A 13,976-nucleotide genomic window follows, 5' to 3' on the forward strand; every position below is an offset into this window, starting at 1 on the left:
GCTACCCTATCCACGCACATACGATGGTGGGGTGTTGAAAAAAGCTAGTATGCCGCCCAACCTATTTTTTCAGTGTTTAATTTTTTTTTTTTTTTTTTTTTTCAACCAAACTATAATAAAATTAAAAGAGAACTCCATGATTGGTTGCCCAAACAGAAAGATACGAGTTCAGTGTTTAATTTATGTGGCAACCCAACGTATGAACACACGCCACACTGCTGAAGCTGTATCTAGCTAGCTAATGTCCGAACTCGAACAGGATCATCCCTTTTAAAAGAGAGTTTTGATCGGAATCCATTCACAATCTCTCTTTGAGATAATACTATATTTTAGAGAGAAAAAACACCATCTGGTGTGGAAACATTAATGTTTCGTAAGTTCGTATAACACTTGATATGTCTACTCTATAATTATTTCTCTGTTGTTTTCTATTCGGAAAGCATATTTATACCTTTTTTTTTTTTTTTTTTGGACAAACGCATATTTATTCCCATGTGTTCTCCATGAGACCAAGACAATAATAACGATTACTCCTTAATGCATGTTCATCTACTTTCCCAACGGTTAAACTTTGGTTTTAAAAATTACAAACATGATGCAAATATCTATATTTCAACATCAACACACACACACACACACATATATATATATATATATATATATATATACAATATGTATATATATATATTGAAACTTGACACTTCCATTTTTGTATTGTTTTTTTTAGCGCATAAGAAAAACAATATGACTTTAATATTTGATGTAATACTAAGTAAATAGAAGTACAATTACAATCAAATACATGAGTAATATAGTATTTAGATTCTTCACTCTAATACATGACGCGACACGTAAGGGAATCAAAATCGTCATTTTGCATCTTTTCATGTGTTACGTGTGAAAGTGATTTCGCTGAACCAAGAAAGTCCTTGCACAAAGTGACTAAACTTTTGTTATTAGAGATAAAATCTTATTATAATCACCCATATATGATACTTTATTTATTTATTTCGTAGATTGTAAATAAATAGTTTCAACCAATGGTAATGGGTACCCTTAATCAATGAGTACTGTATTGAACACTCTAAAATGTATCGAACGTGTCAAATGCACTTCACCATCCAAGCTAATGAATAATACTATATAATTAGGGACAAGGAACTCCTTATAAAATATGTGAACATGCGAAATGAGTATAAACAAAATAGTAGCGATGGAATAAATAATAATTAACAGAAAAATAAATAATGTTGTGATGAATGAAATGAAACTAATATGTGGTTCATAAGATAAATCCGAAAAAGGTTGAGAGAGAGAGAGATTAAGAGAGGAACCAAAGTGAATGTCGGAAGATAGAGGAAGGGGGAGGTTGGTCCGTTGGGTGTCGGCTACTAACGGTTGGGCCACGTCATCTCATCTTACAAGCCTTCGTGGGTCCCACTCTTCTGTTGACCTACTGACAAAGTGACAGTTGACCGTTCTTATTTACGGGATTGGTCCCACTCTTTCTATTTCTTTGCCGACAACTACCATTTCTTTCTTCTTCTTTTTTTTTAATAATTTTTAATTATTCTTAACTTCTCCAAATTTTAAGGGTCTGATTGTTAACGTAGCCAAAGCTGTACAAAAAAGCTGTAAGGTTTTAATGAATAGTGCAAAGCTGTAAGAAAAAACTTTAAGTGAAAGCTGTACAAAAAAGTTAAGAGTAAAACTTTTAATAAAATTTTTGATTAAGTTTTTGTGATTGGTAAACTTTAAAACTGTATGTTTGTACAGCTTTGTACCGCTTTGTAAAGTGGTTACCAATCAATACCTAAAATTCCTTCACACATTACTGTTTATTATTGAGTAATCTCTCAGTCTTTGTCTCTGATACATTGATATTTTAGAATTTTTTCTTGTCTCTAAAAAATTGATATTATATATTGAAAAAATTGAAATAATTTTTAAATTTATGTTTTCTCCACATAGCATGCTTTCTATAGTCTAGATTTTCTCTTTCTACCAAAATATAATTATAAATTAATTTATAAATAAAATTTTAATTTTTTAATATATGTGAAATTGTCAAAACATCAATGTAGTTGAGACAGAATGAATATTGAACTCCTTATTGATTGAAAAATACGGTAAATAATAATGAAATAAGATGATTACAATTTATTCAAAAACAAAAAGAGTATATTTAAATAAATAAATACATATTACTCTTTAAAATAATTTAATTATTTGTAGCACAGCCTGTGCTGCACAGGAATATATTTTATCTACTTTTATTGTTTCTTTGTACAAAATTTTCAGTAAAAATATAGTATAAAGTACATATGATTTCTATTGACATATTTATAGCTAATTAATAGCACTATTTGAACTTTCACTTACAGATCATTACTATAAATCCATACGGAAATTTTTAAAAATTTACATTTTACTTATCACTTTTAATTATATTTTTCTTGTGTTTTCTAACAAAAGTAATTATCATAATTGTTTAGCTGGGTTATGAATTATACCCATATCGTTGTTAAAATTCCCATATATATACTAGTATTTTTGCAGCAGTTTTTGCTTAAAAATACTTTTGAGAAGGTTTTTACATTTAATGCATTGACTTTAATATTAGTTACCAAAACTTCAAAATTAATTATAGGTAAGATTAAAAAAATAAGGAAGTCTTTCTACCTCATTCCCTTTCATTTTTATTTGAATTTACATTTAAATTAACTTGAATTATTCTATATTACATTTAGTTAATAAAAATTGTGATTTTTTCCTGCATATGATGTAATGCAAAATTTTTAAAACGGACATATATTATTATTCAATAGATGAATAAAAAATATGGGTACAATATCCCACATCATTAAAAAAAAATGGCAATAGTTTAGAATCATACTATAAAAGAGACTAAAATGATTCTGAATTCAAACTTTAAAAACTTTTGTTCAGTTTATTCCGGTTCTTTATTTCAAAGAATTTTAAAAGGTTAAATATGAAAATATTTAAAACTTTTAAAAAGTTAAATATGATAAATATTATACCGTAGATACACAATAAATATAAAAAATTAAGATGATATAGTGTGAGTTAAAATATCTTGGGACGGGGTTATATAGCGGGACGAGTTTTATCGATATTTATATAAATTATAAAATATCATTAATTCGGTATTACACGGATAAAACATTATTTCATTATTTTGTTAACACTGTCGGTATCAGAGAATATACATATCTAATCAAATAAATATTATGTAAAAAATAAATTATATTGTGGTATTATATAATTTATTTAACAATTATTATATAATTATAACATATTTAACCAATAAATATAACTTATAATTTAAATATTTTAATTATAAATAATTTTGCTCCGCGGTGTACCACGCATCCTAATCTAGTCGTTATTAAAGTTTTAGTATTTTATATATCAATTATTGGGTTTTGCTTGAAAACAATTACTATTAAGTTATATATACTGGTCGCTGTTGTTAAATTAATTAGTTTTGAAGTAATGGTTTATAATTAAATCGAGCCGTGTAAAATTCGCGTTGATGAGTCAATGCATCGTCACGTGAGATCTTTAAGTCTTAACCACTCACTGCGATACAAGATCACCAAATCAAACAAAATCTAGTTTTAGTTTGCGGTGAAAATGAGATTACAAAACAAAGGGACCACCGCAAAACCAATAAAACATTTTTTTTTTTTACTGTTTAGAAAACAGGTTCCAAATTTGTTGTTGCTTAATAAACGTTGCCATTAGTGCATAACAAGTGATTGATATGATTAGTGCTGAACAAAAACAAAATGTATTTGTCAAACAAGATGAAATGAGAAAATCATATCTTAGATGGAATCTTTCATTTTGTAAGCAGCAAAGATATTTAATATATCTACTCTGGTTAATTAGAACTATATATAATCATATATATCACTTTTAGTACCCTTTCGTAGAATTATTTTCATTAAGATAAAAATTTTAAGAACATCACGCATGAGTCATGATTGCTACGTACATGAGAGAAACTGAAATATATTCTGTTTCGGCACGACTAATTATCTGGCCGAACATTGGTGTGTATTTAGAGTATCTACGACTACGTTAATGTAGTTAATTTTAGAACCTGGATTAATAATAAAATTAGGATCAGTTGAGAGAAAGGGAATATATATATCAGTTAAGTTATGTAGCCAAGCCATACAAATTAAGTTATGTTTTTTTATCATATAAATTTTTGTTAAAGAATACTGAAGCGAATATATCAAGAAGAAGTAGAGAGCATCCCGTGATGGGCAAACTAGAAATTAGGTGGTTTCGTTCTCCGACATGTAATGAGACAAAACAAGGTTTGAAATTAAAGGTAGTCCATGTGATCACTCGAATTCACGTTCATTATTCGATATGAATGTATCTGTTTTCACACATTTAGCACATGCATGTGATGTATGGTTTTACTTGGTTCTAGCTAGCTATTTACGTGTTGCATTTTGTAACACAATTCTTATAACAACTTATCAACACACTAGACTATATATGTGTATAGTTGTGTTTATGGTTTGTTATTCATATAGAACTACGGAAAATAATAGTAGAAAGGTTATCGCTGCATAGTTGTGCAGTCAATTGAATTGAACTCATAAGTTAAGACTTTATCCATTGTATTATACTGTCCTACAAGAATCTTTCACTTAATATACGTACAAGTAACTTATATATAATATTATATATACGCAGATATATAGTGTTCAATTCGTCGATTCAATGACGTATAATATAAAAAATGATGGGCCTTCGTAATTGTACGTACTCGACAACATGCGTGGCAATGACTCACCTTATCCATATTTGATATTACTTTCTAGTACTCCTTGTTTTTACGACACTTTCTGGTAATATTTAATTAGACCCGTAGACTGGTATACCAAATTACCAATAGTAATATTTAACGATAATTGTGTATTAGATTTTTAGAACCGTTTAAAAGTCTTACAACTTCATAAGTAATAAATTGTGCTTACTAATTGTACCATAACAGTTACATTATTCTGGAATGATATTCCAATGGAATCTAACACTATATCAACTAATTTGATTGTAAATATGTATATACACCAAACAAAAAGAATACGATTTACTGTAGACTAGTTCATGAATTCTTGTTGCGAAGTTTATTTGTCAATGTCTTGTATCATAAAAGACGTCATGAAATTCGTATAATTACTACGTACAGTAGAACCTCTATAAATTAATACTCGGTAAATTAATAAATTTCTCTTGTCCCAAATTGGGACTAGTGTAATTTTGGATATTATTCGATAATATAATAAAATAATATTTTGTTTGAAATTCTTTTGTAAATATATGGTCCCATCAATAAAATAAATTAATAATTATATAAAATTATCTTAATATATATATATATATATATATATATATCTACACATTAATTTTTATTAGAGTTCATTTTTAATATTTTTACTATATAAAAATCTTTGAGTGCTATCTTCAAAACATGATAATTATTATTTTCATTGTAATTTATTTTATAAAAATATTAGTTATAAAGATTAAATCTTATTTTTAATATTTTTTTACCAAATTAGGAAAATCTCTCTATAAATTATTAATTTATCGATAAAATAAAACCTCTATAAATTAATAAAATTTCATGGTCCCGACTTTATTAATTTATAGAGGTTTTACTGTAGTAATCTAACATATCACACAGGTTACATTAGTAGTCTAACCTATCACTATAATGAAACAAAAAGTACTGCAACATACTATAAGTTTTGGTGGTCGTACAAGAGAGATTAATTAATTAGTTCTCCTGTATCCGGGTTCAGTCACTCTTTGGTTCGGAGAGTTATTTTTAACTTTCAAAAGTTAATTTCGAGTATTGAGCAAGACTATTTATATATAGCAAAGATTTAAATCTTTCACGATTTATAAACAAAAATAATAAGCATAGAAGAAAAGAACTTCGTCATTGTTGAAAAATCCATCTAGATATTAGGGATACTGTCATACAGGTTTAATTTGTTTTCTTTCTATAAAGATTTCAATTATGATATTGGCATGTTTCTAAAGATAAAAGTATTCGATTCTTTAACGAGTCTTGGGTACACAGTCTGTACTTGAATCCAAAATTTCTAGTTATATAAATAACGTACGTACGACTGTTCTTCTTTTCTTTCAAAAATTCTTGCTTGGTCTTATGGATCTATTTGCAATGGCGAAGATACGTCACTAGCAGTTCCTCTTTTGCCAAGACCATGCGACGACCTATCTTGCTAACATTACTCATTTTGCTATGTCGTATATATATAAAGATTAAGAAATGTATATATATCTTCGCATATTTATATGTACATGCATATATATCTATCTATATATATATATATATATATATATATCGATGCAGTATGACCGTATGTGTATATGTGTGCGTATAGATACGTGAGCCAGTTTTGTTTTTGAGGCTCCTTCCTTCACCTCTCACATCCGTCGGGCCACGATCAAAGCTCAATAGACATTTTAAAGCTATATAAAAACGATCCTCTTTTTATATAGATATGTAGCTTTCATATCTAACCTAAAAAACATATTTGTCGTCAAAAGATAAAATAATAATTTTAATGGAATATTTTAAAAGCTTAAGGTCATTAAAACTAAAAATAACTAAATTGATCGTATAAACATTTATTGTTCGTTAAATTACATTTACAAACTATACTAGTCTATTTTCCTATTTATTAAAATAAACACTTCACATGCATATGCTATTTGTCTTTGTCCCACTGGTCAATTTAAAATTTTGATATATATATCTAGATATATATATACCATATAGATCAAATATCTTATCTTTTCATCGATGAAAAGCTAATGTATATTATTTTCTAATTAAATCTTCGACAGAAAAATCTGAATAGGGCTAAATTTTTTGTAATCTTATCCAAATTAAAATTTCTCAATTTTAAAAGCACACAAAAACGGTCATTTTCCAAGTTATTTAATACAAAAATATTGCTCCACTAATTTTTGTCTTTTATGTTCAACTGCACGATGTGCGGGTTTGATATTTTATAAATTAAATTAAATTAAATATATTAAAATTTGTTGTATTTTTATTTTTTTACACCTAAATATACTTTATGTTACAAATATATTTTTTATCACCACTTAGAAAATGTCTATATGAACACACTAATCCAACTATTTTACTTTCACTTCTGCATATTTTTTTAATTACTAAAATTGTTGGCTCAAAAAACATTTCGAATTAAAAATATATTACATAATATACTAATCAATGATGTATCATCACAATAATGTATGATCATCATAGAGAACACCTTGGCTCTGCCCTCATCCCTTATGGAGAGAACCTTGCATTCAACCTCCTCCACCATGGAGAAAACCTTGGCTCCGTCTTCCTCTCTTGGGAAGATAACCTTGCGTCCAACCTCCTCCACCTTCCTCCCTTGGAGAGATAACCTTGTGTTCAACCTTCTACACCATAGAGAAAACCTCGGCTCTGTCCTCCTTCTTTGTGGAGAGAACATATTCACGTTTTTTTGTTATCTCAAAAGGGCTTGCTCCAACAACCAATGAAAGTAAAAACTTTTTTTCGAACGTCACAAAATCTTTCGATAATAACTAATGCTATATTTCCCAATGTATTCGTGTAAATGTCTTTGACACACCACGATGTAGCCTCTGTCTCTGTAACGCTCCAACCGCCACCATGTTTAGTGAGCCCATGTCCACTCTCAGTCCATAGGCCCACCTTCCTAAGTGGGCCCTACATCTATTCCCGGTCCGTGAACCCACCCATATTTGATGGTCGGTTTGTTACGTCTGGGAAGCTTTAAAAACTTGTTTACCGACCTTACAAATCAACAAATGATTTTTTCTATGTTTTGTTCTCACTCGTACAGTTCCGACAATCATTTCCAAGAAAATCACCCATCATGAAGTTCTCTCAGGACCCTTGACCGAAAAAATAATTTCATTTTGGTGACATATGTGGCAAAATCAATTCTTTTAAACATTTTTGCAAACCAGGGTGTCACAGTCTATGAGCTCCCGTAGATCTATCAACTACGATTTATGTTTTTCCAATCTATATATCTATGTTTGTTGTAAGTTTGTGTTAGATTAGCTTATTTATTCATCCATTAGGTTGATGAGGTTCTACTCATTATCTCCCTTTGAGATTGAATGAATAATGGTAACAATTATGTTTACAAAAAAAAAGAAGGGTTTATGACCAACCAATAATTATAAGCACGGTAGTATATGAATCACAAATAATTTAAATATGAAAATATAAATTAAATAAAACAATCTGAAAATCGTTCAATAAATTTTAAAATACAGTATTAGGAAAAGAATACGCATATATTAATCTTTTTTTTTGTCAACATATTAATCTTACCTATTCTCAACTGAAAAAAGAAGAAAGCATGAAAAAATTTTGGATTTAAAAAATAAGGAAAATTAACCTCCCCATTTAAAAAATGTTCTCAATTAAACAAAATTGAAAGTAGTGTTTTTAAATAAATTATTTAAATATGAGACTATCTATGTTTATATAAGTGAGCATTTACAAAATTTAGAATTAATAATTAACTGTATATTTTCCTTAATCCCTTTTCCTATTTTTTTGTAGAATTAATAACTTAAAATTAAAAATAAGTAAATAATATTATAATTTCGAATTTAATGATATATATTAATATATATATAATCTTTTTATAATTATATTTTTTATAAGTTCTGTAATTTTTGATATTTATCTATTTGCATTATTAATATTTTTTTGAACAAAATATATTTTTTTTTTGCTGTAATCCAATTCCTCCTATTAAATATTAACTTTTACACATGTCAAAATCTTAGATTATAATTATTTTTTAAAAATTTTTATTTTTTTTATAAATTCTGTATTTTTTGATATTTATCTATTTACATTCTTAATAATTTTTTAAACAAAATATTTTATTTTTGCTGTAATCAAATTCCTCCTATTAAATATTAACTTTTACACATGTCAAAATCTTAGATTATTATTTTTTTAAAAATTAAATATTTTTATAAATTCTGTAATTTTTGATATTTATCTATTTACATTATTAATAATTTTTAATAAATTCTGTAATTTTTGATATTTATCTATTTACATTATTAATAATTTTTTAATCAAAATATTTTATTTTTGTTATAATCAAATTTCTCCTATTAAATATTAACTTTTACACATGTCAAAATCTTAGATTGATAACTTGACACATGTCTAAATCTTATTAATGGCTAACTTTCAAAACTCAACTTAATATAATAAGATTTTTTAAATACAAAATTTTTTATTTTGTTGTAATCAAATTCTTCTTATTAAATAGTAACTTTTACACATGTCAAAATCTGAAATTGATAATTTGACACATGTCAAAATCTTGTTAATGGCTAACTTTCAAAACCCAAGTTTATATAATAAGATTTAAAGCATATTCTAAAAAAAAGCATTCATTTTTATTACATTCTTAAATATTAGAAAAAGCCACACTACAACCAACATAACCAGATATAAACAACAGCCAAAAAAATATCTTCAAAACCCTAATTTTGCCACTGCTTACACAAAACATACAAATATTTGCAACATTCAAATTCAATATTTTGGAATGTTTAAGGTCAAAGAACTTATATAGCAAGAACTGGGCTGGTCTTATATAATTGGGCCTATGGGCCATTAAAATTCACAAAAACGGCGTAGTTTGATATGTCTGAGTTGAAAAAAAATTAACAGAGAGTAAAATTCCAAAAAAGTTATCGAAGAAACGTTCAAGTAGCGACCAGAGAGAATCTCTCTCAGGGATCGGTCGTCTTTTTTGTTTTTTTTATCTCCGACGAGCTCTCTCTCTTCTCTCGCTTCTCCGATTAGATCCCGTGAGAAAAAGATCGACTGTTTTTGAGGAATTCGCGAGAAAGGTGATCGATGATACTGTTGCAATCGCATTCAAGGTTTCTTCTTCAGACGCTATTGACACGAGCTCAGAAGTGAGTCATTTCGATTCTTAAAAATCTCTCATCTTTCTTGTAGTTTTAGTTTTAGATACTCTGTAGCAATTAGACCCATTTGTTTGATTTTGATTTGGTTAAGGAATCTTAGAAATCGGTTTTGTAGAATGGTGATAAAGTTCAATACTTTGTTTTGTGTGTTTTGTGTGGTTCAGTCTTGATAAAGCAGTGGAGCTAGATTATCAATGGATTGAATTCGATGATGTTCGTTACCATGTTCAGGTGATTTTTTTTTTTTTTTTTTTTTTGACCTGTGTGAGATCCATATGATTCTTTGTTATATGTTCTGAGATATACATATATAATGGGGATTTTGTTTGGTTAGGTGACAATGAAGAATCCAAATCTTTTGTTGCTTTCGGTTTCGTTACCAAACCCACCACCTGAAGCAATGTCCTTTGATGGACTTCCTTTAGGAGCTATAGAAGCTATTAAAACTACTTACGGGACTGGTTTCCAAATTCTTGATCCTCCAAGAGATGGTTTTAGTCTTACCCTTAAGCTCAATTTCTCTAAAGTTCGTCCTGATGAAGGTTGAGAGTCTCTTTCTCTAATCGATAAAATGACTTGATTTGTTTCGATTTGGAAGTCTGTTTTAATTCTCTCATTCATTTTGGCAGAGTTATTAACGAAGTTAGCTTCCATTAGAGAAGTGGTAATGGGTGCGCCGTTAAAAATCATTTTCAAGCATTTAGCTTCAAGGACGGTTGCTCCTGAGCTGGATAGGCTTGTAGCAATTATGCATAGACCTAACGAGACATTTTTCCTCGTGCCTCAGGTATATATCCACTCGTGAAGAGTTTCATGTTTTAACAATTGATGTTGATTCTTATTTCTAGTAAGGTTATAGAGGGATAAATAACTTAAGTGTGCATCACAGGCGGATAAAGTCACCGTGGCTTTTCCTATGAGGTTTAAAGACTCTGTCGACACAGTTCTAGCGACTTCTTTCCTAAAGGTGACATAATGGACAAAGTTAAAATGTTGAGACAGGTTTTGACCTCTGTAGTTTCTTACTGAAAAGATTGGATCTTATAATATAGGAATTTGTAGAGGCTAGGCGTGCTGCTGCGCTTAATACTGCACCATCTTGTTCGTGGTCTCCAACCGCACCGCAGGAATTAGAGGGAGCTCCTAAAGAAACACTATCTGCTAATGCCGGTTTTGTTACTTTTGGTATGATCTCTCTAAAAAGTATTCTGTTTGATCTCAATTTGCGTCGGTAGTAGTACCAATCTGAAAGAGACTTACTTTGAGAACATCGATATATCGCAGTCATATTTCCTCGGCATGTAGAAGGGAAAAAGCTTGATCGTACTGTCTGGAATTTATCAACCTTTCATGCTTATGTTAGTTACCATGTCAAGGTTAATCTTTCTTTCATATGCACTAAAAATACTAAACACTCAAGTCTCTCTCTGTCTCTTTGCGAATATGAATTTGTTTTGTTGTATTATCACAGTTCTCAGAGGGATTTATGCATACCAGAATGCGGCGTCGTGTGGAGTCTATGATTCAGGTGAAACACAAAACTCGATTTGTCTTTTGTCCTTTCTCTTCAGCTTATTAAAACGGTTTCTTGAATATGTTCTATAGTTAACAAAACCGTGTTGTCTCAGGCTCTGGATCAAGCTAAGCCGTTGGAGAAAGCAAGATCGATGAACAACAAATCATTTAAACGTCTAGTAAGTTTCGAAAACCATGTCCCTGTAAACAATGTGTTTTTGTTTGCATTGTTTTTGAGCTTTGTGTCTTCTTCTTCTTCCTCACAGGGACTCAACGATGTCAACCACACCAACTCGAAGTAGTTCAATTTCTCACAAAGCAATTTTGTATAATTTTGTGAGTAGCTGAGACATGTTTTTTTCTTCTTTTAAAATTGGATTCAATCTCTGATTATTTATTTTTACGTTTCAGATTTGGATGTTTGTACAATTCTTTTCAGATACTCTATACATAGGATCCTGCTAAATATTTGAACAAATGTATAATGTTAATTCTGTAGGAAATTCACCTTTTGATATGAACTGTGTCTATCTTGATCTAAACTTGGTGTTTCAACAAAAAAAAAAAAAAAAAAAACAAGAAATTGATCCTATCTTAATAATGAAATAAAGATATACGGCTGCGCCCGGGTTTGAACCAAGACCTTCAGTGTGTTATGCTGACGTGAGAACCAACTACATCACGAAACCATTTTGAACATCAAAGAGGTTACCATTTTTTTTCTTTTAAGGCAAAACTCGAAATCTGTTTACGGGTCGCTTAAAAATGTTTGAAGCATCTAGTCTAAAACAGATCCATTCATAGTCTACGTACATTACACTTTTCATAAAGGCCCAATGTGTATATGCCTGCACAAAAAATAAAAAGAAGAACACCAAAGTATTGGCTTCGCCCGGGTTCGAACCGGAGACCTTCAGTGTGTTAGACTGACGTGATAACCAACTACACCACGAAACCGTTTTGATCATTTTCCTCTAATTAATTTTTTTATTTATCTACTATTTCATTGTTTTTTTCCCCAACCACATTTGTTTGCTCGCAAACGCAAAACATTTTCTTATGGGAGATATGCTATGCGAGAGAAACATGATTAATTACCATCTTAAATTTTATTTGCAACGTGAACATTATCACCATTTATTGATGTGCTTTGAGACAGAAGTGAGATCACTCTGTTTGTTCATGTTTTATAAAAGTTTAACAACATGTTTTATAAAAAGTTTAACAAAAGTTAAACCAAAAGTTTAACAAAAGAACTATACAAACCCTGTTTTACTTTAAAAGTAGCCTAATTTGTAAATTTGAAATAGCATTTGACTCATGTATTCAAGGAAAAATTGTGATTTTTTCAATATTACACATGCATTCAGAGAAAAATGAGTTTGTATAAAACATATTGAAATATTATATCCAGAAAATATTATATCCCTCTAACCAAAATACAAAATTGCTCGTTCAGAAATTCCAAGACTTGATGAAATTTACACATCATTTTCCAATGATCCCTTGTTGCATCAGTCGCCGATTTGCTTATAGTCTTTAGAAGCTTGACTTCGAAGTTACTAGTCTTTTACGACATTTGGCTAGTGACTGGCAAAAAAAAAAGAATTACAATTTTTGTTTCTCATAGTGGTGAGGAAAAGTTTCCGCTTATCAATCATCATGTGTTGGCAAAATTTTATTTGACAACGATGTTTTCTTTTGTCTTTCCAATAAAGAAGTTTTGTCTGATTGTTTTTGGATATGAATTGTATTTATCCAAGATCCATTTAACACTAGACCAAATGTGGTATTACATCGATTTAATTAATGTCATGTTATTTTATCTATTATATTGGAGATTGGAGATATATACCATACATTATACATAAGTTCAAATTTTAATTAATTTGCCTAATATCATACGATTAATTAATTTGAAACAATTAAAAGTGTATACTAAACAATGGTTAATTTAGATATATTAAACACCTCTCAAAATAGGAAACCAAAAGTAAGAATGTAATGTAACGTATGCTGCATGGCAAGCTTGGTACACGTGTAACATCCGCTTTATTAAGATTCTCAAACTTTTCATGTGTTTAATGATGTGCGGTGTACCCAACGGCTTCCTAATCACTGTTTGACTAGAAGGCTGATTTGTTGGCTTGTGGTGTACGTTTATTATTTTGGTTGTAAGTTTATTTTGTGACATTTTTTTCAAAAATGTATTAGATGCTTAACAACAAATATTAATAAAATAATTGTTAGATATAAATATATATCAAAAAGTTATATCCAACCAACTTACTAATCTAATTATGCTGGTTTGGTGTGATGTGAAGATTCGTTACTCAAGCAAGCAGATAACACAAATATTTTCTAATAATTTGAAATGA

The 13,976-nt window shown here is 29.2% G+C and overlaps 1 protein-coding gene and 1 non-coding gene across 3 annotated transcripts; one reads left to right on the plus strand and one right to left on the minus strand.

The window, feature by feature from the left end:
• Positions 1–9,637: 9,637 nt before the first annotated feature.
• LOC104759570 (actin-related protein 2/3 complex subunit 2A) lies at positions 9,638–12,115 on the plus strand. Of its 2 annotated transcripts, XM_087496188.1 has the most exons (11): positions 9,638–10,071; positions 10,248–10,314; positions 10,418–10,625; positions 10,713–10,870; positions 10,973–11,050; positions 11,136–11,268; positions 11,368–11,459; positions 11,555–11,611; positions 11,712–11,777; positions 11,865–11,934; positions 12,010–12,115. In XM_087496188.1, exons 1-10 carry the CDS (start codon positions 10,010–10,012, stop codon positions 11,898–11,900), a joined length of 957 nt encoding a protein of 318 aa, XP_087352314.1. In that variant the 5' UTR covers positions 9,638–10,009; the 3' UTR covers positions 11,901–11,934; positions 12,010–12,115. The 2 variants fall into 2 exon arrangements, with proteins under 2 accessions (XP_087352314.1, XP_087352313.1); XM_087496187.1 differs by having other exon boundaries at positions 11,865–12,115.
• Positions 12,116–12,481: 366 nt separating this feature from the next.
• TRNAV-AAC (transfer RNA valine (anticodon AAC)) lies at positions 12,482–12,555 on the minus strand. Its single transcript has one exon. It is a non-coding gene; the product is annotated as a tRNA-Val (tRNA).
• Between the last annotated feature and the right edge of the window lie 1,421 nt (positions 12,556–13,976).

Source organism: Camelina sativa, chromosome 17, assembly GCF_030686135.1.
Source record: "Camelina sativa cultivar CO46 ecotype springtype chromosome 17, ASM3068613v1".
Lineage (NCBI taxonomy): Eukaryota > Viridiplantae > Streptophyta > Magnoliopsida > Brassicales > Brassicaceae > Camelina > Camelina sativa.

Coding starts and splice junctions, on each gene's coding strand:
- LOC104759570 (XM_087496187.1), top strand. CDS start 10,010: ATGATACTGTTGCAATCGCATTCAAGGTTTCTTCTTCAGACGCTATTG. Junction 10,626..10,712: donor TAAAGTTCGTCCTGATGAAG/GTTGAGAGTCTC, acceptor TCATTTTGGCAG/AGTTATTAACGAAGTTAGCT. Junction 11,051..11,135: donor TAGCGACTTCTTTCCTAAAG/GTGACATAATGG, acceptor CTTATAATATAG/GAATTTGTAGAGGCTAGGCG.